Raw genomic sequence first — 27992 nt, 5'->3', positions numbered from 1 at the left:
GTGTAAACATCAAATAACTTGAACAGCTTTACACATCAGCCCCATTAAACAGTTTATTACAACACTACATCTACTGTAATCAAAGTGGTGCTGTGTACAGACATTATCATATGAACAGTTTAACATGAACAAACTACTATAAAAACAAGCATTTACTTGACTTTTTCCAATTGCTTGCACATTATAATTGCCAAATGTATATAACCAGTAATAAAGTTGCAAAAGCTATAAGGTTTAAATCACACAGGTTTCCCTCAAATAAAACAGTTAAGCAACATAAAAAAGTAAAAGAGCTACTGGTTACCATGTATGCAGATTTGCTTTATTCAGATCTATTCCTGTTCATTTTATCCATGAATCCTTACAGGCTCAGTTCAATCACATGAAGCAAACTGCTGGACAAGCATCTTTCCTTGAAGAATGTATCTTGTCTTGCACGCTGTTCCTCTTCCTTCAGCTGTAATGTGTCAAAATTTGTGATGTAGATTTTGCTAGTCCCCATAATACACAGAAAATTGTTGGCTTATCTATACATACACAAGTCGTGCATCTACTTCACCATAATGTAAACTAACACAAAATACCCAGAAGCAGTAGCTACTTGTTTGTGCACGAAATTGTTTTCTAATACAATAGTTAAAAGTAAAATTAATGTTGTTGTACAACAAAGTTGAAAGAACAGAAATTTCACAGTTGAAGTATTGAATGATAAAGGAAGAAATAGCTACTGTTCCTGTGACTAATGGAAACATTTATATAGAACATTTCCTAAAGTACGCATTCTGCCAGAGTAAATGAACAAGCACGTAAGGTAATTTTGCCACAACTAGATTTTTACATTTTTACCTGCCCACTTACAGAAGTTTTAGGCTGGTTTGACATTTAAGTAATGCACTGATTGTATAATCAAGTGGATGGCTCACAACTCAGTAACATTTAGAAGTGCACAGAATCTGATACCAGTACTTCAAAATTTTCAGACTAACGGCAAGCAGGATGGGCTTTGCGCATCTAAAATACACGCTTGCAGTTCAATCACAAGAACCCACTTTTCAAATAATACAACATAGATTTGCAGGTTTCCTCATCTACTTGCCCTAGAAAAAAAAAAAAATCCAAGCCCTATTTCCTACTCTCCTCTATTTTGGCAAATTAAGGAACCACACCATTCAGAGTTAATGTAAGAGTTCACAAAATACTTGGGATGGTATAATTCCATACACTGGATTTCAGTTGAATTCCATTACAAAACAATTAGCTAGCTTCATTTCATTAATAATTAACAATTTCAACATTCAATAATTTCAAAATAGTTTAAATCAAGCTGTTCAAAAACCAACACATTAAATTGTTCATTTGAAAAACAAGACATTTAGAGGAGCAATTTCATGAACGTGCACGGGTACACAGCTGTCAAATATTCTTCTACCAGTATAATAATTTCAAAGCAGTTGGGAAAACAAAGTACTCAATTTTTGCATGAATAATTGACACGTTTCTTCTGCCTTTCCTCAAAATGACTGTTAATAACTTAAAAAAAAAGTAAAACCAAGTAGGCTCTATACACTACCAGTATGCACATAAATTAATCCAAATCCAAAGCAGTGACTGTAATTTTTCTTATTCGCAGACTTTGCTCCCAAGTCAACCAGTCCCCAATGTATCAACCAGTAACCACTTTTGGGGAAGTTCCTTCCCCAGAGACCAATATTTCCATAGGTGTTATGATGTTCTTAGCACCATGACAAAGTGCTGTCTCCACAAGAAGATGGGTTCAGAGCTGCAAGCTAAGTTAGCACACAGGGGAGAATCTCCCTCTGTTTTTTATAGTGGAGAAAGTAAGTATATGACAGCTGTGAGACTGCATGTCAGAATTTGCTGCTCTCATCATACAATTCCTGTGGCAAGAATTATGGATCTTTATCACTTCTAAGGCAACAGTTAACAGATCCAAAGCACCATATATATGATTTAAAATACTCGCATGAGAAAGCTTCAGTTCCTGGGAATAGCTTGCTAGATTTGTAAGGGTACTTATGGAACTACAGGAACTTTAAAGAAGGCATGATAAACTCGACTTAGGATAAATGCTTTTCAATACAGGGCTCTTAAGATGGTCAGCACCATGCTGAATCTTTATCTTGGAAAAAAAATGACCAACTAAAATCCAAAGTGGTGTACATTTTGGCTCCAAGTATTCTGCCACTATAGCTTGGCAAAATCGTAAACCTTTGTGGTTCCAAAAGGAAGAAATAAATCGGTATGGATTATACCTTCATGCTCAGCCCTTTTCAGTATTCTACAAGCAAGTAGAATATTGAAGAAAGAAACAACTTTTAAAAAAAGCTTAAATCTCTAGTCAGTACTTCTTGGCAATGCTATTTTCGATCTGCCTCAAGCTCATATAAGCTATCCGTCCCAAGCATGTGTTAGCTTTGTACAGTTTAACACCACACAGCAATCAGTTTCTCAGCATTTCTACTAACAAAACCCAAAGTTCAGGCTTATCTGTTAAATAGTTACTTTGTGGTTTAAAAGTTAGGGTCTTATGCCAGAACATTTCACAAATGAAATCCCAAAACTTAAGTGTTCAAACAGTTTTGTATTTATGCAAGATGCAACGTGCGCATGGTTTTCAGACGCTTACAACAAAAAACAATAGATTTTTTAAATATATAAAGCATCTTGCAGTAGCAACTATAATTTCTTCCTTTAATTTCAATTACCCAAATAAGCATATAAAAGCTTTAAACAGCTTTTAAGTGTGAAAATTTTACAGTAGTTTAAAGCTGTATGTGCATACACCCCTCAAGTTTAGTTATACAAGCAGAAGTTTCTGATATTTTGAGATTGAATTTCAATCTCCCAACACGTTCACATTTCAGTAAAATGCATGATACACATTTGTCATTATATCCTAATAGCTCCTAAGAATTACTTCATGTAATTCTTTTATTCTATACATAAAGAAAAAAATACACAAATCAAAAATCCCACAGAAAGTATCAGCTTGAAAGCCAAAATTTTTTTTAACTTAACCTACATTCCAGAACACCACAAACCTCTAAATACTGTGATGCTTTAGCCATAACACAGTGAGAAAGAAGGAATTCCAAGCTTGTCTCTATATTTGTCTTTCTGCATGTAAGCTGAGATACATGTAATTCGGTTCATCATACATGTACAGACAGACTATTTTACCACCACTAGCACCTTCTTCCATTTGTAGCATACTTCCCTCCTCCCATTATTAGTGTACTTACCTGGTACCTTTGTTCAACCTTAGTGTATAATTTAAAGTCAACACCAGAACAGTTTCCTGATTTTATAAATCATTTTACATGGTAAGAAAAATAACATTCCCAAATGAGTTTCATTCATTGTATGTCTTTTCTCCTACAATCCAGGCCCGTCTATTCACCAGAAATAACTGATGAACAGAGAGGTGTGTCCGGAAAGGTCAATTTTTAGTTTACAAATTAAAGAGATGTGAATTATTGGCAGGTATATTTCACATTAATATATGAGGAAGACACAAGAAGGTAGATCAGGCTGCCACAGGAAAACATAAAAATGAAGATCTCTTTCATTTCTCTTTTTTTTTTTTAAAGAAATCTTAGTTCTCAAACCACAATGAGCAAAAGAAAAAAAAATTGTTAATTCTTTGGAGAACACTGCATCAAACCAACATTTTCACTTGCAAGTAACTTCTTTATGTTTCAAATGCTAGAAAGCCTGAAAGTTTCTTGGGGAACTTTCACACAGCTCAAATTTGTCAAAACTAGTGATTTCACAAACAAAAGAAAAAAGCGCAGGATGGGGCAACACAAAAATATAAGTGTGTCTAATGACACCTCAGAAGACAAAATTCCAGCAACAAGTTAATGGAAAAAAAAATAGTAAGTTATGCAGTTATGCATCTGAAAATAAAAAAATAGCATAAGATTTTCATTTTGGTTTTTGAATTATCACTCTCAAGAAAATGAGAAAAACCACCGAACATTAAGAAACAAGCCATATGTTTCTGTAAAGCATCAGAGTAGCCATAAAATAGACTTTAAGAAGCACATAAAACAGTGGCACAGCTTGCCTCTTTCACTCTATGGTAGATTTCAAATACCGATTCAGATGCACAAAACACGATTTCTCTGACAAACGCTAGATGGAATAGATTAGTGCCAGCCCCACATATGTGCTTCCTCAGAAATACACATTTTCAAAAGATAAATGAGGTAAATAATGTTCATAATAGCTTAATACTAAGATGATCTGAAATAATCCTAGACAGGTGCATATACCCTGGTCTTGAACAATGCTATCACATGACTCACTTAAAATTCCATTATTAACTAGAAGCTTATTATTAAAATAACATACAAAATCAGGCACTTTTCTATTAATTTACAAGGTTTCTTAAAAGGCTAATTTCATACCTCACTTGACGTTTAAGTGGTTGCTAACACAGTGTTACAGGACAGTTCCTACTCATACAAGCAAAAATATAGTGAAAATTATTCAAACTATCAGTAACACCCCTCCTACTGACAAACGCACACAAAAACCCAACCACGTTAGTTCTTAGATCACTCCAAAGCTGAAACTATTTCAGAGAGAGCTGAGAGCAGTTTTTGAAGAAGCATATGAGCCTCAGAAGTACATTAGACTTCAAATTGTTTTGCTTACAGTGGTTTGAGAGCAGAAAAAAAAATCAGAGAAAAAAAACATGAAATATGGAGTACAAAGTCTACATACATATCAACTGTTACAATGTTAGTGTGGTTTTGTATTTGCAATTCAGTCCAAATCCAGTTTAAATAGGAAATAATCAATCCAATAACAAAAACATAAAATGAAAACCTTAACATTCAGCAGTTATAGAAATTCAGACAGGATAAGATTGGGACAATGTATCATCTAGAAGTACATCATTGTGTATCAGTTAAACTAAAAAACCACTGTCTAAAAAAATCAGGACTCATGCTGATGAAGTTATATTACTATTCTGTTTGTACACATTAATTCTGCTGTTAATCCTTCTAAATATCATTCTACTGTATTCTTAGTTGTCTTGACTAATACAGGTTAGACACTTAAATCTATTTTTCTTTTATATCTATAGGCTTTCTACAAGCAAAGGCAAGATGTTTCAAGAAAACATTCAGTTTTCTGTAGTAATTCTGTAGAATGGATTATCAGTGTACACGAAGCCTTACTCAAGTCAAGGCATAAAATCTTGCAAAAATTGAATTTTAAATCATGAAGTGTACAAACAGAAGTGTAAATACCTGCTATGGTACATCTAAACTTTTTAATAGAGTTTTATTATTATAAACACATTTAGTAAGTTATTCCATTTTAACCCATCTCTGTAAATGTAATACAGTACAAACTGAATTTCACTGCATACAAAAATGTTCACAATGGACCTTTAAAATCCTTCTAAACTAGATGTGTAACACTTAAAAAATGCCAGTACAGTATCACAGTTATGACTATAGGTACACAATAAGGAGAAGTAAAGGTGCCAGTCATAGGTTGCAGGCACAGAGGCAACTTCATGTTATCTGGCAAAACACAGTAATATGGGGAGTAACCCTTTTCAGCACTGCTGATATTTATTAATTAAGACTGTTAAATCCGTTTATGAATATTAATCAATGTAAAGAATGAAACAAAAAATGTATGGCAACATACATCTTAGTGAAAATGAAACATACAAACCAGAAGATAACTGTAGTTCTTTTTTGGGGGTGGGGTGTATGTGTATATATATATATAAAAAAACAAAACTACAATAAAGCCCTTCATTAAGACAGCAACAAGACAAAATGTTTACAACTTAACTTTAAAAAAAAAAAAAACAAATGCTTTAATTTACATGCAGCATAATAAGTTTCCCCTTTAAATCAAGTATTGAGGACCTATTGTCGTCTTTGTACAAGGGAATCTTACCTACTCAACCTCTCTGAAAGAAGAGTCCCAGTACACAAAGTTGAAGGAAGCTGCATATATAAATCCCACTGGAACTGAGACTGAAACCACAGTCCATTGCTAAAATAGTGCCTTGGAAATTATAAAATGCAACCTAATGCTATTTGGTATGTTTTCTTGGGGTGACAGGGTAGGGAATCTGTACATGGTACAGAAACTCCATGACTACACACACGACACTAAATACACAAAAATTAAAGCTAGATTAATAAAAGGGTACAAAAAAAAAATCTTTAAATTCCAGGTTACTAACAATTTTTAGTATGGCTTGCTCATCTCCACCAGAAGAAAAACACGCTGGAAATGCATCCATCACAGCTCAATAGTTACCTCCTATTAATAACAACTATTTGCAAATATCAAATACTCATCATCATAAAAGGTAAAAATCCAGTTCAACAAAAGAAACTACATTTACTTTTGTTAATTCTGTATTTTTATGTTCTGATATTTTACAAATAAAAAACCACAGTTGCTATTTTTATGCAAATGCAGAAGTAATTCTCCCAATCAATTTTTTATGACAAAAAGTGGCATTGAGAGATAGATACTGCCAACTTTATTTCAGCTGCCATATTTTATCTTCCTACTTCAGCTTCTGACTCCCCTTCTCTAGGCTGATTACCTCTTTGTGTGTCCATGTTAGTATATAAACCCAAGACAACATCCCACTTAATAGATTGGAGCATTTAGTATCAGAATTTGTTCCCTCCCAAAGGAGTTGGCAACAGAAGCCTGCCTGAAAAACTGAAAATTAACTAATACAAAATTATATTTTCACTTAGGAATACGCTACACTTAAATAGATCAAAACCTTTTAGAAATCATATAATCTTCTGTAAATGCACTTCCATGCAAATCTGGAAACTAAATCTGAGGGTAAATGTAAGAACTAGAAGCTGGGCAGACAGGCAAGTCTGCAAACTTCAGTTTTAGTGTAGACGTAGTGGAAAATTCTTCAAAAAAGGATAAAGTCTACTACAGGGAAACTAATAGGTAGGGTTTTTCCCCCGCTGTCAAATATAAGGAATTATGGGTAGCTTGAGTTCCCAATCCTCAAAATGCTACATTATATAATGCGATGAACATTTCTCTGTGTTTTAAAGCTCTCAGCAGTACACTGAAAAAAGTATTACTTAGCATGCTACTCTGTGGCTATCTAAACATTTGATGCATGCACAAGTGCAGATATATGAAATAAAAGAACACATTAGTTTGTGAATAACCAGAAAAGAAAAAATCATCCTTGTGTCATATATTTGTTTACTAGTCTTCAGAAAATTATTTTACTATCAGAGGGGGGGAAGAGAATGAAAAAATCAGGGTAGTGGGGAACAAATGATCTTAACTCTTACTGAAGATAACACCTGAATTCAGCTAGAAGGCAGCAGATACTGAAAGGTCACATTTCATAAAATAAAGATTGAAGTCTGGCGTTATTTCTTGTATTTGAGTAAAATTCACTGGGGAGAAAAAAAAACCACACAAACCACACAACACCCAAACCACAAAAAACCAATGCTGTACTTGTGCAAGGACAGCAACTGTATGTACATTGTTCCCTAAATTGAAATAATCCACATGATATGAAGGGCTCAATGCTGCAGTCCTTACACAAGTAGATTTTAAAATACAAAATTAGTATTTTAAAATACAAATAAGAAATACAACCATAATTTTAACATAATCTTCTAAGATTACAAAGAGAGCAGACTTATCAGTCTGGCTTACCACTTGGTTTAATTGCATTTCATAAAAACCATGAACATTAATAGCACCTGAAATTAAAAAGGCAGCATGCAAACTGCAGAAGGTAATCACACAAATACTCCCTTCCCTCCCAAGACCAGTTACCTGCCATTACTTACCTATGTTCGTGTCAGATGCTGCAAGAAGAAAGTGATTCAGTACATACTGCAGGACCGTTTAAATGCAGATATTAATGCTGTAAATAATCCCAAACCTAGCGTAGTTACTTTCAGTGGGTCAGTAAAGTTTAAGAACATGAAACAAACGCTCACCTTCTTTAGCGATGACGATACTCTCTCTCTCTGTCTCGTTCTCTGTCGCGATCTCTGTCGCGATCACGATGCCTCTCTCTTTCACGGCTTCTTTCCCGATAATAGTCATCGTGACGATCTCTACTGCGTGATTTGTGGCGCCTACTTTTTTCTCGTGACCTACTGTGGTCCCTCTCTCTGGATCGCTCACGTCTTCTAAAAGAAATTACTTCATTAAATTTGTCTTCAAAATACAAGCCATCTGCATGCCAATTTTGTATTCTGTTTATGAATTTCCTCAAAAAAGGACATGAAAGAAATATCTGTTCACTGTGATGCAAATATGTTTTTGTACATAACGTTAGAGCACTGGTATAAAAGGTGATGGCCAAGAACTCAGAGATAGTAAGGTGCATCCACTTCCTAATCTATCAAGGAAAAGACAGAAAGCACATACTCAGAATGGAGGACAAGATGGCTGTAATCAGCTGGGGGAATGCACCATACTTGAAACAATCACTACAATATGGCTGCTAAACTGCATACCGGAAGTATGTGTCAAAACCAGCTCTGTTTTTGACAGTCAAGGTCAACTCCACCACTGCTAGAGTATCCAAACGAACTTCAGGCTCAGCATTCACCCTAACACTGAAAGGGGTGGTATTTAAGTTTTGAAAGAAAAGTCAGTCTCTTATTTGTACTATGTAGAAGAGTCCATGAATTTCAAATCCACCTACTCTCAATTTTTAGATTTATGACAAAGGACAAGAGGCAAAAATCATTCCACTCAACCTTTTTTCCCCCACAACTCAAGTGTATTTCTACTGTGACACGTGTAGAGAAAATTACTTTTAAGCAAAATGAAAACTGGCATCAAATATCCACAATCTTAATTTTCAATAGCAAATTCTAATAAGAATTATGCACTGGAAATATTAATTGGTAAAGGATAATTCTAGTCCTGCGCTACACCTTCCCTTTAAGAAGCAAGGGCAGATGGAAGAGGAAAGTTTTACCTGGATCCAGAACCATAAGACTTGGACTCAATTCCATGAAGGCAGTCCTGGAGAGAGCTAATAAGAACCTTACAGCGATCATCTGCAGATACTTTGGACTGTTTAATTAAGGAAATTGCAGTTACCAAGGTCTCTATAGCACTTCCATAGTCCCCTGAAAATGATATAAGATCATGATCAGAAAATTATGCAAATTACAACAAATATTTTATAATCTGTACTATTATTACCATTTCAAGTATTTTCTCTTCAACAGCCATACAGATCATTTACTACAGAACCAAATGTTAGAATACTGTCCAGATCAGTACTCAAAAGGCATTCTCAAACTAACTGAGTGCAATACAAAATCCGTCATAGGCTGTACCTAAATTCAACCTCCTGTGAGGAAAATGTGTCTTCAGGCCTGCAAGTTTCTTAATAGAAAACTATAAATTCTTTTTCAGTTGAGTAGAATAGGAAAAGATTAATCGAGTTTACTAACCAGCGCTGGCATCTGATACAGCTCTCGAAATGGCACTGCTCGAGATCGCCCTATTTCTATTCATGATTTCTTCAAATTCTGCTTCACTTAGCGGTGTCCTTGCAGCATCCATTTCTCTGCAAGCAATAAAACTAGTATTTAAAAGGTTAAAAAAACTTAAGATATTGCAGTTTTAACAATCCAAGTTTGCAACTTTAAGCAAAGTGACAAACAGAAAAGAAAGCAGGATCTGGGTTTGGTTTTGGTTTTTGTTAAGGACCATGTTACAGTATAAAATCCTGAAAGCTAAAAAAAGAAAAGAAAAAAAGAAAAACGGTAAAAAACAATTAACACATTGCTGTATAAATAGACTTATTCTTGTTCATCCCATCTGTTTTGAAGATTGAGCAGCACTTAGTATTAAGTGCTTTACTAATATTTATAATTTTCATAAAATCCTTGAAGGTACGTAAATAGACATTGTCCCAATTGAATGATGTGGAAATACATGTACATAGGCAATGCAACTTTGAGCAATATTAGAGATAATTTTTATAACAGTACTGGAATTAGAACTATATGATCCTGTTTCCCAGATCTTAACTAAGACCAGAATGCTGTAACTTATGAAAAACAAATATAGTCTACCATCTTTAAAATACTCAGTTTTCTGAATGATACTTCAACATTTTACAGCTAATTTTGGGTTTTTTATTTCTGGTCAAGTTCAAGGTGCTCCAATTCAATCTCCAAACTGGTCACAGTAAGGAGGAAGCAATAAAGCAGAATCCTCGTACTCATTACACTTTTTTGACTTTATTAGCTACCTATATAGGGTTTCCAAGGTAACAGAAGTTAACCTATATAAAAATTTTCCCAAAAGTTTTGCAGTGTCCTATTAGCCAGTCTCTGTATCATATAGAAAATTTGGAGAAATGTGTTACAGACAAATGTGGAGACTGTTAAACTGGCCCACTGCTTGATACTTCTAGAACAGTGTTAGTTCTTCTGGTAGAAAGAAAATGCAGAATAATAAGCAATGCTATCCTCTTAATTGCAAGAAGTGGAACAAGATCCTATAGCCAGTTTAGCATAAGAGGAAATGTCTAAAAATTCATACCTCCCTGAGTTTTGAGTATTATTTTTCGTGTGCCTCCCATAGAATGGAATATGTAATTTTTCTCTTATGGACATGTTATTTCCAGTGAAACGCCTATGATATATAATTAATGACAATTTAAATAGTTATGGATGATAGTTTTAACATTTTTAATGAAAATACTGGACAGTAAGTTATACTGACCTATTCCCACTCCTTCCCTCCCCAGACATTCTATGAACTGCAGAGCAGACAACCTTGATTTTGTCCATCAAAAACAACCAACACCTTATCGTTTTATTACATTTCAGGCAATTAAGCCAAATGCTTGAATTTCTACAGTTTCTGTATGAACACAGTATGTACAGATGCATGGGGTTTTTTAAACTTTGAGATAAAAGAATCAAAGTGTCTTTGCAGAAAACATTTTAAGCAAGAGAAGTCTCATGTCAGCAGTAAAATCACAACTGAAAAATCCAAATGCAACTACATAAAAAGCGTTTTTCTTACAATTTATCCCAAAATTTTCTGAGACAAACAGAAATATGGAGGGGGGAGAAATATCAAGAAACAGCAGCATGACAGAGATGCTTGAAAACACAGATGAAGATGTTTCAAACAAGATGCGAAAAACTTGACAAGGCAAGTCAGAGAGACTCAAGAACTCTGTCCCACATAGGGTTAACCATAGGAAAAGCCACAGCTACAAACACAGCAAGATTGCACCAAATGAGCAGAAGCACCTTGACAAGAAAGGAAGATAAAAGTCTTGCAGTAAATTCACGCCTGGCTTTTGAGACAAAGACTAACTTTTAATTGTATCCTGAAGAAAAAAAAAGACAAGCAGAGCTGCTGAAAGATGAAAATGGTATGAGCTTGGTACCGCACTGCACTCAACATATGCGCATATTCAAAAAGGAGAGCTCCCCAGCATTCTAAAAAGACAGCTTGCAAAGCATGATGATAAAGCTATAAGTCAGAATTTCAAGTTAGGACATAAGCACAACCAGAAGCTGCTGCATAACAAGCGGCATCTAAGTTTACATGTAGAACATGTGGAATGATGACACTGCCAAATACAAACAGTGAAGACACACAGAGCTGAAAAGGGAAAGTGAGATTACTGGTGTTGCATTTCAGGATTTTCTTACTGCTACAAACGTGTTTCTGAGAGATATTTCACTGAGAGAAGTGAAAAGGGGCAAATTAGAAGACTGTTGGGATCCCTTCCAGCCCTATTTGTTATTTCTAACATTTGCATTAAAAGGGAAAAAAATCAAATGCTTCCTACAAGAGGAGTAAAATCTGCTACCAAGCACATTACACCAAAAGCACTCACCTTCCAGGTGGCCCATAGTCACCTCTGTCATACGGTGGAGGTCGGCCATATGGATCTGTTGGAGGTGGGCCCCGGCTGTCTGAAGTAGGTATGCCACTATTGGCAGGTGGGGGGAAGAAAGCTGGATTCACATGTGGTGCAGGTGGTGGAGCACCTGGAGGTGGCCCAGGGAGATGTGGAGGAGGAGCAAGAGTCAGGGGCGGCCCAAGAGGGCCAGGCGGACGAGGGGGAAATGGACCCGGAGGTGGAGGTGGACCCTGCTGAGGTGGTGGCGGACCTGGTGGTGGCCCATAGCCTGGAACTGGTGGCGGAGGGCCTGGAGGAAGTGGCCCAAGTGGAGGCTGACCAAAGGGCTGTCCTGGAAACAGAACGGGTGGTGGTGGACGGTCACCACGATTAGGAGGTCCAGCTAACGGAGGTGGGAGGACCTGACCAGGAGGCGGAGGGCCTGGTGGGCCTGGTGGGCCAGGAGGACCTAAAGGTGGACGTGGGGGAGTTTGTCCAGCTAAAATAAATAAAAAATAAATAAGAAATAAAATAGTGTTAATAAATATAAAGAAATAAAAACCGTAGCAAAATAAAATTCTTGCCTTTTTTTTAAAGACTTTAAAGACAAACATAAAACCAGAAACAACCCTCGCTGAACAATTTGCAACTTACACAAGACATGCATGGTCCTGCTTTGAGTCCAGTAGCTTAGAATATTTTTAATAGTAGTTGTTTGACTAGCAATATCTAAAGGGAACAACTTGAAAACTGACAACTAGCTCCCTCCCAATCAATCACCTGCTATTGTTACTAAAACCCCCAAAAGCTTAAAAACCTAGAAAACATGGCATCCTACTAACACCTGCAGCTAGTCATTCATATGGGGCATAAAATATATTGTGTCTTAAAAATATGGGGGAAAAAGCTGTATTGGAGAAGGTAAGATAAATGCAGTATCCAAACCTACTTTCAGATCCTCATTAGTGGTTTTTCAATTTGACCATGTCCCTTTGACTATTGAATGGCATTTATTAAAATTATTTAAGCAGAAATAAGAACTTCATTGCAATGCAAGCCTGACTGCTCAAAGATTACTGATGTTTCATATACCTGACTAAACACGAATGCCACCTCTTCAAATTTGTGGTACTCGAAGTACCAACTAACTGACCTGTCAGTGGGCATGAATCACAGCTGTATTTCTGATGATGTGTAAACTTGTAATGCAGCAAGGAAGAGTTACTTTACACTCTGCAACGCAGGCATTCCCACCCCATGTAGCAAATCAGAAAAGCTGAACTACACTACGCTAAAGATCATGTTAGCAAGCAGACCTGTCTCTCAATTTTTTTACACTTGAAAAATACATATATTGACACATTATAAATAATGTCTCTTGTTATGTTGCTATCAAATTTAGGAATTACAACTCCCTGTTTGAATAGCAACAAATAAATATTGTTAAATCCTACAATCCAGCTGTGGACACTGATCATAACACATTGCTGGATAGCCTTGATCTTTATAAACTTCCAAATAAGTATGTCACATTAATACAAGAAAGCACAAATGAAACTGAAATGCCAGATATGAATTATTTTACCTGGGAAAGGTGGTGGTGGCCCTCCTGGCCCTGCCGGTCCAGGGAATCTGTCTCCACCTGGAATGGCACCTGGAAAACGGCCTCGCCCTCTATTACTAGGTGGAAATGCTGCTCGTGAGCTTCCTCCTGGGGGACCAGCTTTACCTTCCCCAGACATCTGGCCAGACTGTGTGGCTGCAATTGAAAAGTGAAAGTGTAATTACATAAATCAAAATAGGTTAAAGCTTTTCAATACTTGATCTGAAGTTTTATGCAGCACTAAAGGATAACCTTAGGAGCACCAACCTGTTCCTCAGTACCCAAACCTGAAACATTCGGGGAGGAAAAAGTACTTTGCTAAAATATGGCAGTGTTCCAGTATACCCCATACTAATGGAATAGCATCTGGGGAGACTGACGGCCCTTCCTTAACACAGCCCAAGGCCACAAACTATTAGGACTGGGAACCACAAGACAGGATGCTGGAGGAAAGCGCAAGGCACAATCTATCTTTCCCTTTCTGTTGTAAGTGCAGCCTGTCTGGCATCAGAATTTAGTCCAGTTCATCTACAAATGTTAAACTTCTAAATTACCTTTTTTTTTTAAAATTACATCCACAAGAAATTGAGAAAGCTTCTCTAACTGTAAGGTTAAGAGTTTCACAAAGCTGCAACCTTCTTTCAGTGAGTGCTCTCTCTTACCAAAACAGCAGCTCTTCAGGGTATTAAGTAATTTTTAGAAGTTTTATTTAGAAGGATCATCTTTAAACAAAGGTGCAACTTCATTCACTTGGGCTCTAAGTATTTTATATCTATGTTAAACTGTGTAGAAATGGTCAGGTGCTGAGAGAAAAACTGCCGTATTATTTTTGGAATAAACTTGTTTTTCCAAGACAGCACATAAGAAAGGCTTACTTTTCCTTGACTGCATTTCAAACTGACTCAGAAATTGCTTATTACATGGAGTTACAACAGGATTCTGCCCATGCAATTCTCTTTTAGGCAACAAATCCATCAACTTTTTGGAGGATGCTTCTGATCCCACACCCACAAGGGCAAACCTGAAAGGAAGAAGAAAAAAAAAGTTACACCACAGTCTTTTTGTTTCCTGGATATCCTGATGCCTCATGAAAAAGGTTACACATAATAAGCAAAAGAATACTTAAACTAGAAACCTTTGAAACAGTTTCTGTGTAAGTCCAGTTTTCAGAACAGAAAAGATAACTCATTCTAGGACATACAAGAACCACCAAAATTGCAAGTACAAAATGCATCAAAATATATAATAACAAAGGCAGCTTTTCAACAAACTATACATGAATTCATATGACCAAGCTATCATTAAGCATTACTGTGTTCTCATTACTACTAAGGAGAAAGACACGTTCATGCAAGGAAGAGTAAGTTGCCAGTGAAAAATGGGTTTAAGCACTCACTTTCAACAGTTAATGGAAAATAAAGATGTAAAGAAAGATTTAGTAGTGGGGGTTGGGGGAACAGGATTTACACTATGAGGAACAACAAGTATCACCACCACACTAACTGAAATATAGGAAGATGGTCAACAAGATCCAAGTCACAAAATAATGAGACACGCAATACTGTCAAAAATTTATGCCTGTAATTTAAGTCATTACTAAGCAATGATATACCAAATCATTGCTGGATATCAATGAACAAAGATTATCAGTTCACATACTGACATTTACTCTTTCCTCATATCCACCCTCCCAAACTTCAGTCCATTTACATAAAAAACAAATGACAAGTTCTTACCCTTTAGACTGGCCATTAGCACGATTTTCAAAAAATTTTATCTCCAAAATATCATTTACCCCCAGTGAATGAACTGCTTCAGTTAAGTCTTCATCTGTTGTCCACTGAAAAATATTTTTGATAGTCAACTATGAAAGCTTATCTAAAACACCAGGAAAAGGGCAACTAAGTTTTCCATGGATTTTTTTGTGTGTGTGCTTGTGTGAAATTGAAGAGGAATACTTTATTCAGGCTCTCAATATTTTCTGACTTTTGGAGAGCAGCCATTTTGCAGTTCTCAGAAAACTAATTTTAAAAATATACACACTTCCCCATATGCTACACTGCATCAACCCCTCCATGCAGTATACCAGTTACAGTATGCCAAAAAAAAAAAAAAAATCTGTATTTGAGTAACTTTTTTTTCTGAAAGTATAAGGCTTTAACTGGACTGTTTCAATAACTTAATTTTCCACACCCAATCCATTTTTTCTCCTAATGATTCTATTATTTCCACACAAAAGTCAGTTTAAAACACCATATTAACCAGGTGCTCTTTATGAGAGCTTTGATCAGTGAGAGTTTAGTGAACTACATATTATTTGCATAAAAAGAGCAGGACTTACCTGCAAAAGAATGGAAACTAGTACAGAAACTATGGTTAGAAACAACTGTTTCCAGTTAGCTAAACCTCCTTGCTGTAACTTCCTCTTAATTACTATGTACCATTCAACAATTTCACTCATATCCAAAGATACACAAATACACTAATACTTATATTTTTCTTCCTACTTCTTTAACTCCATCACTTCTTTAAATTTCATAAGGGAATTGCAAAGCAGACTTTCAAGATTCTGAAGTACTTATCTGATCTCCCTCAAATCAAGGCTTTTCAAAAAATTCAACAAATACTTCACTGAGAGATAAACACAAAGAAAAACAGAAATGCTAAAGCAGATAAACGCACTTTTTGTGTATGACTTCGTTTGTGAAGCCAAATAATGAGTAATAGGTACAAATTGCTGAACACTGGCCTACCTGCTTTAGAAATTGTGACATTTGACTTGAATGAGTTCAGCTAATTTCATTTTACTGATTCCATTCATATATTCTAGAATGGTGTAACTGTTAAGTCAACCGTTCCTATACTTACCTATTAGCTCCTGAAATTAGGATACTGTCATGATTAGTGAAAACACACCTACACCCCCATAAAGCACTCTTTTTCAAGTTTAGCACTAGTTAGAAATTAATCAGAAGGGAAAAAGCCTTGAGAGTTTTGCATGTGTGGACCTAGAAGAACTGGATTTCAAGTAAACAGATAAAAATTCTAGTTAACTCAGCTACTGATCAGCTCTTGCATTTTGTTTACTTAACTGCAATTGATTTTAAAATGCTTTAATGATAACAAAAGTAATTGTCTTAAGGGCAACTGCAGTTCAGTGAGTTATCCCAAACCTATTACACCTAGGACTGCAAAAATAAGCCTCAAGGCAAATACCTGAAAACAGTTTTGTTTTAAGAGTCACTGCTCTGCAAAAAGGCAAGTGGAAAAAAGCCCTGGAAAAACTTTAAAAGTAATTTCAAGAAAATCCCAGAGAGCATTCTAGCTCCTTTTTAAACTAAAAACTTCAGCAAGAGTTTAAAAAAAAAAATGGGTCCATTCAGTAGCCTTAAAGTGTCTGCAGGCATAAAGTTTAAGCTTGTTCTCCTCTTTCATTCGGTTCTCTGAAAACCTTAAGATAGTAGCATAAATATCCCTTCATAACACTTAAAATGCAAGAGGAAACTTTATATTTACTGAAGATTTCTTCGATTTTTTTAGACACCAAGGGAGCTTTTTTACCTGAATTTCAGGTAAAAGAAAACAACACACAAAACCACCTGCTTTTCTGTATTCATAACATTTAATATAAAACTATTTTTAAGCAAGAAAATATTAACAAAGAATTATGTTCATAATTTTAAAATTCCTGGCTACACCTAAATAGTAGTAAGATACTTACCCAGGTAAGATTTCCAATGTATAAGGCAATTCTCTTTCCAGTATATGTATAGACAACATTTGGTGCAGCTCCTTTACCTACATCATCCCCAACAGATGGTGGGAGTGAATCCATGTAATCACGATCTTCTGGGGCATCTCCATTATTCGCAGATGGAGAAATTACATCATCATATAAATCAATCTGATCATGTCCACCATATTCAGCTTCCTAAAATACAAAAGACACCTTGATTATATTTAACATTAGCCACTCTTTAAATTTACTTGAAACAAAACGCTGTGATAATTGCCATGTTCTGCTGACGTGGAAAGTCTAATCCAACACCCACACAACATACCTGCTGAAAAGCTAAGCCCCAGCTTCTCCCACATTAGAATATAACAGAAATCATAAGAATTTTATCCACTTTAAACTGACAAGGAAAAAAGAAAACTCAACAAAAAATACTGTTTTGCATTGCAGTACTTTTGCCCTTGTGACATAAACAGAAATCCAAAAACCCCGAAGCCCTTCTCCCAGAATTAGAGACATTAGCAAGCACAAGCAACGTGCAAAACAAGAGCCTAACATCCACCCTCAAGCAAATCTTTTTTCCACCAAAACATTTGGTAGTGAACAGACCGAGCTTCTAGAGGAGCCCTATCGACAAACACAACATTCTACCTTTCAGATTTCTACTGCATTCCTAAGTTGATTTTTATCTCCTTATTCACAGAGGGGCCAGACAGGGACAGAATTCTACTTTGTTTCACCAAATTTAATAAACCCAAAGGGTTTGCATTTATTTATTCATGGGCCACAGAGGGACTATTCTACAGCATCACGGCTGCCTCTGGAACAGTTTGGTTCAGACAAGCACTGTGGGGTTTTGGCGAGAATCACTTCCTTCTCCCTTAGGTTGGTACAGGTTACAGCACAGTTCTGCCCAAGTGAACTAAACTTCTTTCAGAGGGAATGGAAACGAGAGTTTCTTTCCAGAAGCCCTACTTCATGTGCTCAACAACTACATTCTACCTGCTAAATGGGAACAGACGGGTCAAGACCCATCAGTAGTCCTTCAGACAGCTTTGACTCATAAGTGTGGTAGGAAACTTTGGTCCAAGAAGCCAGACTAAATTTAGTCAGAAGTAGACTATGCAAACTGTGTTAGGTAGACAGAGGGGCCTGAGCACCAACTCCCTCAATCTGCTGATGTGCTACTACCAAGCCATATTACTTTATTAGAAAGACAGCTGTGCTGTCATCACTGAAGACAGCCAATTAAGAGAAGGGTAAAACATGATAAAAATCTCCTTTACAAAAACATGAAAAAACTTTAAAAAAAACTTTTTAAAAAACACAGCATAACCTTAATCAGTTTGATTTAAAAATAAATAAAAATCATATTTAATTCCAAATATGAAAGAAGCTGTGTGTTGTACATTTGCATTAAGGAACTATTTTTAAAACAAAGACTTCTTTTGATACTTGCCATTTTTCATGTTATATACTGTCACTCATATTCAATGGTGATCAATTCCATAATGGGATCCTGCTATCCTTTTTTATTATCCTAGCAATCATTTACAATTGAACAGCCCAATTTGTGTGAGAGAGAGGCACCATCCAAATGTCTGCTGACAGGAAGGCAATAAATTCTCAGTGAGCAACAGTGGTCTGACAAAGCTTAGGAAAGCCTAGCATTACTCAATGTTAACCTTCAGCTTTTATACTGACTTTCACAGGTTGCTTTGCAACTTGTGAAAGTTGGGCTTCAAAAGCCAGCGGAGGCTTCCTGGACTCTTCCACCCTGATCCAGAACAGAAACCACCTCACCAGGTTTTGATATCAGAGATATTTCAGCATTCACTATACTGTGAATTTGTATCTAGAAACCCACATGAGCATCCTAGACAGGAGAGTTCAATGTACCAGATATGGCAACTAGAGAGAATCAAGTTGGAATCCACAGAAAACAGGCTGCAAAGCTAGCAGTCTTGGCTGAAAACCCAGTATATCCACAACCATCGTCAGATGATCAGCTATCTTGAAAACATGAAATTATCAACTGCTCCTCACACAGAGACAGTAGCACTTTTTAAAAAAAGGCAAAACCAAAACAAAACCCAAACACACACACACCCCCCAAACAAAAAAAAAACAACAGATAAGCTGAATTTTGGCACTGTCAAATAGATTTTATGTTCAGTAAACTGCACTGACCCAATATACCCTAAAGTTCAACAGAAAATTTATCTCAGAATAAGTTTATAATAATTAAATTAAGTACAGGTTTTGTATTTTCACCTAACCTGTCCATTTCTCTATCTCAGTTTGAGTCCTCCTATCATCATAGCTAATGAAAGTAGGTTCAAAGAACTGCCTGGGACAGGCCTAAACAAGACATCGTACAGCAAGATTAAGGATGATGTCACAAGGCAATTAAGGAAATCCTCTCCTAAACGTACAGTAATTCTAGTCATCTGTGTGTATGGATGATGACTTCAGGGAAGTAGAATTTAGTCTTGGTAGACAGATCCAAACAGGCAGCCACCAGTCTAACAGCAGATGTACACTAACTTATCTCTCCGAGAAGGCTGAGGTCAGCATTACCAAAATGCCAGAGCAGGCAGCAGTCCACAGTTCTGCTGCACCTTCCTAGTGGCAAGAAGCTCCTCTGAAACAGATTAAGTTTCCATGACATAGGCTTTCAGGTCACCATCAAAGGAGGGAGAGAAGTATCAGGGCAGTGCAGTCTGCATCTAATTTTTGGAGGGCCCAAAGAGCCCGACAGCATCAGTGCCTTCATCAATAAAGACACAACAGAAAATCTGATGTTGTTCACCATAATCTCTTCTTACTTTGTGCTGGTTTTGCAGCCAGCATGGAATTCATTCAGTTACCAGCCTGTCAACAAGGTGTGTGGTTAGATGATTTAAGGATAATCTGAGTCAGCAACTGCAGGTGTAGATGGAAGAGAGGTGTCTTGGTGGCTGTTGCACGAGATCCAACAACCCTCCCTCCTTCATACGTGTACCATGGAAACTTACCTAAACACGTCTTTCTTTCCTAGATGCAGAAGAGGAAGAAAAAAGAGTACAGGAAGTGTTACTCCTCTGGACTTAGCTATTTCAACGAATAGCTCTGCCTGTACCAGGAATTGGTTTTGACCTCTTCCGTCTTCCTTAGTTAAGAGAAGACCATCAACCACAAAAGAAAATTACTTTTGCTCAATTGTAGTTGTTCACAATCTTACAGATAAACATACTAAGACACAAAGTCAGCATCGTTACTCCAGCCCCCTCTACAACCAACTCAGTACTGATGCATTTCCAAAGCCCATGTTTAACTAGACCACAGTCTGAAATACTAGATCATTTGCTCTGGAAAATGACAACTGAAATTCCACATTCTGCACTACTAAGTGGGACTGGGTGAATAAAAAGGGTACTGAAAAGATACGCTCTCAAAGATTCATGCCAGACTAGCTCTTATACTTCCAGTTACTCAGCCCTTCCTCAATACTTTGTATTTTAATTAGTTTGCGGTGTTTTCCAACATTCAAATATGAAAACCATAAACACATGGAACATCACGGTCATGTCCAGAAGGGACAAATTAGGAGTGTTATTTCTTTTTGGAATTTAGCAGCCATACTTCTGAGTTGCAGAGAACTGGTCACTCCCTTTACAAATGCTGTTTTGGAAACGGCTTTTTAAAAATAGAATTTCTTTAAACTATATGTACATCCCTGACACTCGCTTTTCTGCTCAACTGTGTTCAATTTAAGAGTTAAGCACTAAATTACACCTCCAAGACGACATTGGGGGGGTGGGGGGGGTGTAATTGGTGACATAAATAAAACTTCATTTTTTAAAAAAAATTGTTTCTGGAAAAAACATCCAATTAAGAAAAAGCAGATTATCCAGCTTCTCCCTCACCACTTTTGCATTCAAGTTACAGTATATGTGATCAAAACCTCTAAATACACATTAGCATGCTCACTTTAAAAAAGGTTTATAGGTCCTGAAGAATAACAAGTTAAAGAAATACACAAAAATCTTTCTGTTTTCTATTAGCTGCCTGAACACAGACAGGAACCTTAACAAAACAGCAGGCATTTGACGTTTCTGAAATAGCACACTGCCTGTGGCAGAAACATCCACCACGGTGGGCAAGTTTGTTAGACCACAAGATTCAAGCTCACTCTACAGGCCCAACTGCTCTCGGCTCTACAACTGGCACACCACTAAAATTTAAGCAGTCTGATCCCTTGTTAAATAGAGCAACTGAAAATTCACAAGTCGTCAAAAATATAAAGCAAACGTAGGTAGTATTGCTGTTTGCGTTAGAACAAAGCTAAAAGGAGCCAGATGAGATGGTCTCAAGTTTTCTTTGTAGTTTGATATTTGCAAATCTACAAGGGTTATCTCTTCCCCAGGCCCCTTTCAACAGATCAACAGAACTGACAAAATACGTACACAATAAGGTCCTGCACATACATTTTATAATAAATTCAGGTCTGCCAGCATGTGTTTGTTATGACCAGGACATCTCTGCTCTTTTGGGTAGAAATTTTTTACACCACAATGTGTCCATCCCCTCCCATAATGAGACAACTGTCTTCCTGTTATAAAGGCTGTTTTTAATAACCTGGTTTAGGTGGCCATTAAATGCTAGCTTTTATTATTACACACAACAAATATTTTTCTCTGTGTTGTAGACAAAAAGTCAAGAGAGTAACTAACAGGTTCTTAAGAATCTGCAGCCATAGAGGTTTCCAGATAATTACCCTCTTAGCTGCTTACTCCATCTAAATCACTTTTATTATCCAGTTACAAAATAAAACGTCAAAACTCTTTCATTTCTAATTTGTTAGCATTTAAATATCAAACTAGAACACTACAGGCATGTTTAGACATATGCACAATGCAACTATGCAAGTATACTCAGAGGATAAACAAAGCAAGCTCTTTTTCCACAGCATTAGAATAAGAGATCCTTAAATTGTTTTGTATCCTCTGCTTGGTCAGAAGGATTTTTCTATGTATACATATGTCTAATAAAAACAGTTTTTTACTGTTCAATTATGTGCATGCGCATATACAAAAAAAATAAAAACCTTAGGTAATGCAAAGCTGATCAGAGCATCAGAGAACTTGACAATACACGGTCACATCTTCGTGGCTGTAGGAAAGTAACCCAGTTTGCTGGCCACAGTTGCAGGCAACCTTGAGTCAGTCCCAAGTCGGCCTCATGCAGAGGCTCCTCATTATCTCAGTATCATGGACTGATACTCTAGGTTTTTGTGTACAAAACCACACCCGAATATTTGCTAAAGCGCCCCTAATCTTACTGCCACCTTCTGCCATCTAGAGAATGCCAGCCTCAGCCATTCGTATGCAGATAATGCAGTTCTCAGGTGCAGCACAGATCTCTCTTTCTTGAAGAGCAAGATGTGTAATACACAGGGAGATGGTCAAAGTACAATATGCCACACAATAGCTATTGCTTACAGGTCACAAGCAGGAATTATTACTTTGATGAGAGTCCCATCTCAAAACAAGACTTTAAATAAATATGAAAGACCGCTGGATGGGGAAGCCAGCTTAGAACAACAAAATGGAAAATGACTCAACCAAGTTCTCAAAAAAAAAAAAAAAAGGGGGGGGGGCAAGGGGAGGCAAGAAGCGAAAGAAAAAAAGAAAGCACAATTTAAAAAAATAAAACTGGTCAGAGCCAAACTGAGTAAAGCTGTAAGCCCAAGGACAAAGAATACAGTTATGATGAACAATAAGATACTGAAAGGCTAAGAGGCAGCACAGACAGACATAGTTTTGATGAGCTCCAGATGGGATGGGAAAGATGCATTTTCACTAAAAAGATCTGACTTCAAGTCAACTTACCCAGCTCATTGCAACCCACGCTAGATACAACCCAAGACAGTTCTCAGTTGTGATCCATCTTAGCCGGCTTCTAAACCCGTGGCTCTGCATTCTTCATTTCACCCTTATAACCTGTGGTTCATTTAGCACTAACCAAGCAGAACATCCCTCCCCACTTTCTCCTGGAAAGAGGCATTAAAATAAAAATCCCAGAAAAGCCTGAAGGATGAGTACCTCGAGGCCCAAAACATGACAAAACAACAAAGGGAAGTTCATCCAGCCACAAGTCCTAAATGACCCACTTACTACGGATGCAAACAAAAGTTTTGTCCCAGCTCGGGTATAAATACAGGTATACTGCACCCAGAACAACAACAGAGCCACACAGTGTAATTTTCAGTCCCTGCTACTGGCAAAACTAGAGGAAAAGGTTCCTAGAGTCCAACTTGAATGACTATTGGTAAGTCAAATTAGCGTAGCACAACAAAATCCAAACCCAATAACTTTCTGCTTTACACATAAAGCAGTTTTTCTTTACAAATATGGTGTTCCATTAAATGTCCGCAAATCACTTTCTCCCTACAGCATTTTCTCAACTGTCATCTTCAACCATCCACAGATATACACAGCCATGTCCTGTCTTATCAATTTAAGCTGTCAGCTTCAAATCGGAAACAGTAGTTCACAAACAGAAGCTTCTCGAGGGCCCATCACGATGACGTCAGAATAGGGGTAGTAAGTTATACCGTAGACAGTAACAACTAGCCCCCTTTAGTACTTGACAGAAGGAAATGGAAAAGTGCATACATGTCAATCTCTCCCAGTAAAATTTTCTATTTTGAAGTAATGTAGTTCAACTATACTACACTCAGCAGGTCCTGAGACAACATGAAAATCACAAATATGAAACTTGGAAAAGAGACAGCAAAATTTTGCTAAACACCATCCCCCCCCAAGAAAAACCCTAGCCAAGCAAGCAAAAAAAAAAAACCCTGCACGAAAAACAAAACAAAGCTGAGGGAGAAGGGGCATGAACTCACTTTGCTGCCCTATATTTTGCAAGGTTCACAAACTGAGGAAGCAGACTGCAGAAATGCAGCCCCAGCAGGAGAAAGCAGGGTAATTACAGTGAAAAGAGCAAAAGGGTCTACTCTCTGCTGTTATAAACTAAACCAAATTATTACAAGACTCTTCACCTGTACCATCATCCTTCCTTGCACCATGACTATAGGGAATATCAATATTAACCATAACCTGAGTAGGCCAGGAAATGTGAGTGAAACACACCATTTCCATCACCAGTATCTGCCTGCACTATATTTACAGCACATTAACTATTGTACTCTGAGGGGTTCTGCACACGAGTTTACACAAACACTACTAGATTCAAATTAGGTTTTTCTGAAAAACTTGATTTGTTATCAGTGTTTTACCTGGAACTGATTAAAACAAATCCAAGTTATTAAAGAAAGTGAAGAGATGTACGCTAAATGGTATTTGTACTACGGTTCATCCCAATTTAAAAGCATATAATGGGTTTTCAACTGTAAGGGAGAAACCTTTACATGTTGACAAACTTAACAGCAAATCAGTTCTCTCCATCATCTGCTCGCTGGTTTGGCATTCTTTTATAGTGCACCTTTATGAGATTACTAGTCTTCTGAATTACTTTAGGAATAAATATCTAAAGAATTAAAGTTTCTTGAGATAGTTATAAGTTGCTATCCAAGTTAACTGTGAATTCCATAAGCTATCACCTATTTCCCAGTTCTCTGCGGGGTAGGCAGGCAGGCATACAACTGGGCATCGCTCAGTAAGCCCAGTAATGTGTGAAAGTGCAGCTGTTCTCGGTTGTTTACATTCTTGGGCAGGAACAATGCAATCCGGGGGCAACACAACCTGGAGAAGCGCAGGAATTACGAACAGGGCAGAAGGCAACAGAACTGATGCGAACATCGGGTTTCGGTAGGAAAGTAGGCACACGGCTTTTGGGGAAAGATATGGGGTTAACAAAAAGAAAAAAAAAGAGGCTTAGAAAAGTGGATTACTCGTAAGCCAGGGAAGTTCTGTTTATTTCGTCCACGGCTCCTCACCAAAAGATGAGATCGTCCTCTAGAGAAGGCCTGCGCGACTTTTTTAACGACTAGGAGAGACTAACAAATGAAAAAAAACCAAAAAGGAAGGAAGATAGTTTCTTCGGTGCTGCAGAATAAGGCTGCACTAGTTCTGCCTCCCCCACAAAGAGCGGCCGAGAAACTGTAACCGCTCGGTGGCTTTTTTTATTCATCTGCGAACAATGGCAGTATTTCCCCTTCCCGCCGCCGGGAAGGAGCTGCCGCTCTCCCCGCCGCACCCGGGAGGGACCCCTCGGCCCGGGGCGGGAGAGGGACCCGGCGCCGCTCCGGCCCGGGCACTCGGGGCGGGAAGGGAAGACGGGAACGAGGGAGGGAAAGAGGGAGGGAGGCGCTCGCTCGCTCCCGCCGCGGCCTCTCCCGCAGCCTCCCCTCAGAGACGGCGGCCGGGCCCCCACAGTACCCGCGGGACGAGCCTGAGGCACGGCCCGCTCCCACGCCGTCCCCGCGCACTCCGGCGGGGGGCAAGCCCGGCGGCGGAGCCGGCCGAACAATGGCGATGGCGGCGGCGCGGCCCGGCGCTGAGGGCCCTGCAGGCGGCGAAGGCGGGCGAGGGAAGGGAAGGGAAGCGAAGCGAAGCGAAGGAGGGGAGGGGCCGCCCCGCGCCGCGCCGTACCCGCGCGTACCTGGTTGAATTCCTCGCCCACATCGGCGTAGATGTCGATGTGGTCCACGCCGTCCGCCATGATCCCGCCCGGCCGCGCCTCGGGCCGCCGCCAGCCGCGCCCGGCTCCCGAGCCGCCGCCGCCGCCGCCGCCGGGAAGGAGGGAGGGGGGAGGGAGAGGAGCGAGGGGAGGAGCGCGAGACGTCACTTCCGCACCAGCAGACGGGGCTTCCGGCAGCGGCAGAAATGGCGGTTGCCCGGGGTAGGGGCCGGCCTGCTCCGCCCCGCTGGGGCCGCCCCGGGGGCGGTGAGGCCGCTTCCCCGCCTTCCAGGGCCGGTTCCCCGTCCGCTAGAGCTGCTTCCCGCCCTCCAGAGGCGCTTCCCGCCCACGGGTCTCCCCACCCACCTGAGCTTCTCTGGGCGGCCATGTTAGGCTGCGGGTTGGCGGCGCTGCAGCGAGTGAGCGGAGAGTTGTGGGGGCCCGGGCTGCGAAGGGCCCGGTGCCGGCGGGACCCGGCCCTCCCCGCACGGGACGCGCTGCATGGCGGCTGTTGGGGGCTCCTCGGTCCCGGGGGAGGGGGCTCATGCAGGCCCGGCCGGCTGCTTACTCGTGCTTCTCGCTCAGCCTCGGCTCCGAGGAAAACGCTGCCCAGCGGAGGAGAAGCGCGTCCGTTAACAGCCGAGGACTGTAATTAACGCCTGTAAAACGAAGCAGTGCTGCGTCGTCAAACCAGGGATGCACGCGCTGGGCTCGGGAGCACGGTATAACGTGCAGAAAGGAGATGAACAATCACATGCTTCTTCCTTTAGCCGGGCTCTGAAATGCTCTGCTGTTGGAGAGCTCAGTTTTAACATCACAAAGTGAAGAGATAATTAGTGTCACATCGAGATTTAAATTTTTTTTTAATGCATCGAGAACTGTTAGGTTTGCCAAGACAGCTTCAAATTATTTTTGAAGTAATGTGCCTGTTGCCTAGATCTGTGTTTAAGCTCCAGGTGATTTTAAAAAACAGCAACTGTTGGAACGTAATGCACAAAATGTTCGACATCATTGATTATGTTCTGCATTGTACATTATGTTGCACATCCAAAACTAAAGCTGCTTTTTTTACCTTACTGTGAGCTGGCAATAAGAACTCTGTACTTCTCAGACTGAATTAAAATACTTTAGTTATTGCAAGGAATAAAAATGCTGTGTGTTATTTTTATCTTGACTCAAAATCTCTTTTTCCGTGGCTGGGAGTGTTTCCCTGATCTGCATCCACATCCCAAACTGTCCTGACTTCATCTTGGGTTCAGGACTTGGGTACAGACCACCCCAGTCTACCTTGCTGCCCCCCATGTTGTAGTCTTCATTGGAAGGGAAGATGAGCAGACCAGGAAAGAGCTAAAAAGTCAGGGAACCACAACGGGGGATGTGCTGTGGAGCACATCTGCCAGCAGTCCAGATGTACCTCAGGTATGGAGATGCTTAGGAGTTCTTACCCAGCCTGTGGCATGTTAAAATTTGTCAGGTGCAGATTTAGTGTAATTCCTGGTGACAATAATTCTGGAAACCAGAAACGCTGTAGTGGAGTTTGTTTTTAACTCTCTTGGAGTTTCCTGGTTAGAGGAACTAGCGGATCCCGTACTCTTTGGAAAAGTTCAGAGTACCATCTGAAACAAACGTTTTAGAGATTACAGTTAGGAACAAAAAAGCCTTAATTGAACTTCTAGTGTCAGTTATAATTATGATTGATAATACTGTCTTTGATCACAGGTTAACTACAAGTTCACATCTATGAATGTGCAAGTTACGTGTGAGTTAAATAATTCATTGGGTTTGCAAAGAATATGCACTTCTGGATTTGCCACAGCGCCTACAGGTACTGTTAAAAGTACTGAGATCTAACTGGGTTCACATATTTGCTTAATGATTGGCTGATTTAGCAACTAGTCTAAAGAACAAAATGAAGCACTGTGACAGTATTTCTGGCCGCACTGAACAAAGTTACTGAAGTCAAGAAAACTTAACCCTTGCTATTCTAGTGATCTGACAAAAATTCACAGGAGAATTTGCAGGTTGTGTGCAGTTGAATGTTTTATATGCATCTGAATATCTTAAGAAAGTTACGCATAGATTGTAATTATGTTTAAAAGGGTGAGGAAATG

The 27992-nt window shown here is 38.8% G+C and overlaps 1 protein-coding gene across 4 annotated transcripts; it reads right to left on the bottom strand.

The window, feature by feature from the left end:
• Positions 1–39: 39 nt before the first annotated feature.
• CPSF6 (cleavage and polyadenylation specific factor 6) lies at positions 40–26032 on the bottom strand. 4 transcript variants are annotated; one of them, XM_064449315.1, is made up of 11 exons: positions 25864–26032; positions 17239–17448; positions 15254–15357; positions 14393–14538; positions 13500–13673; positions 11909–12413; positions 10591–10683; positions 9492–9607; positions 9008–9161; positions 8013–8207; positions 40–457 (listed from the first exon to the last, which is right to left on the bottom strand). In XM_064449315.1, exons 1-10 carry the CDS (start codon positions 25921–25923, stop codon positions 8018–8020), a joined length of 1752 nt encoding a protein of 583 aa, XP_064305385.1. In that variant the 5' UTR covers positions 25924–26032; the 3' UTR covers positions 40–457; positions 8013–8017. The 4 variants fall into 4 exon arrangements, with proteins under 4 accessions (XP_064305385.1, XP_064305395.1, XP_064305405.1 ...); XM_064449325.1 differs by having other exon boundaries at positions 8013–8204; positions 25864–26031; XM_064449335.1 differs by lacking the exon at positions 10591–10683.
• Between the last annotated feature and the right edge of the window lie 1960 nt (positions 26033–27992).

The sequence above is a fragment of the Phalacrocorax carbo genome, chromosome 1 (assembly GCF_963921805.1).
Source record: "Phalacrocorax carbo chromosome 1, bPhaCar2.1, whole genome shotgun sequence".
Taxonomy (NCBI): Eukaryota; Metazoa; Chordata; class Aves; order Suliformes; family Phalacrocoracidae; genus Phalacrocorax; species Phalacrocorax carbo.
This window is presented reverse-complemented; position numbering and strand designations above follow the sequence as displayed.

Excerpts from the sequence above, each read along its gene's own strand:
- CPSF6 (XM_064449315.1), bottom strand. The coding sequence starts at position 25,923 with ATGGCGGACGGCGTGGACCACATCGACATCTACGCCGATGTGGGCGAG. Across the intron at positions 15,358-17,238 it reads ACATTGGAAATCTTACCTGG|TGGACAACAGATGAAGACTT; the intron begins GTAAGTATCTTA and ends AATATTTTTCAG. Across the intron at positions 8,208-9,007 it reads TCTTATGGTTCTGGATCCAG|AAGACGTGAGCGATCCAGAG; the intron begins GTAAAACTTTCC and ends AATTTCTTTTAG.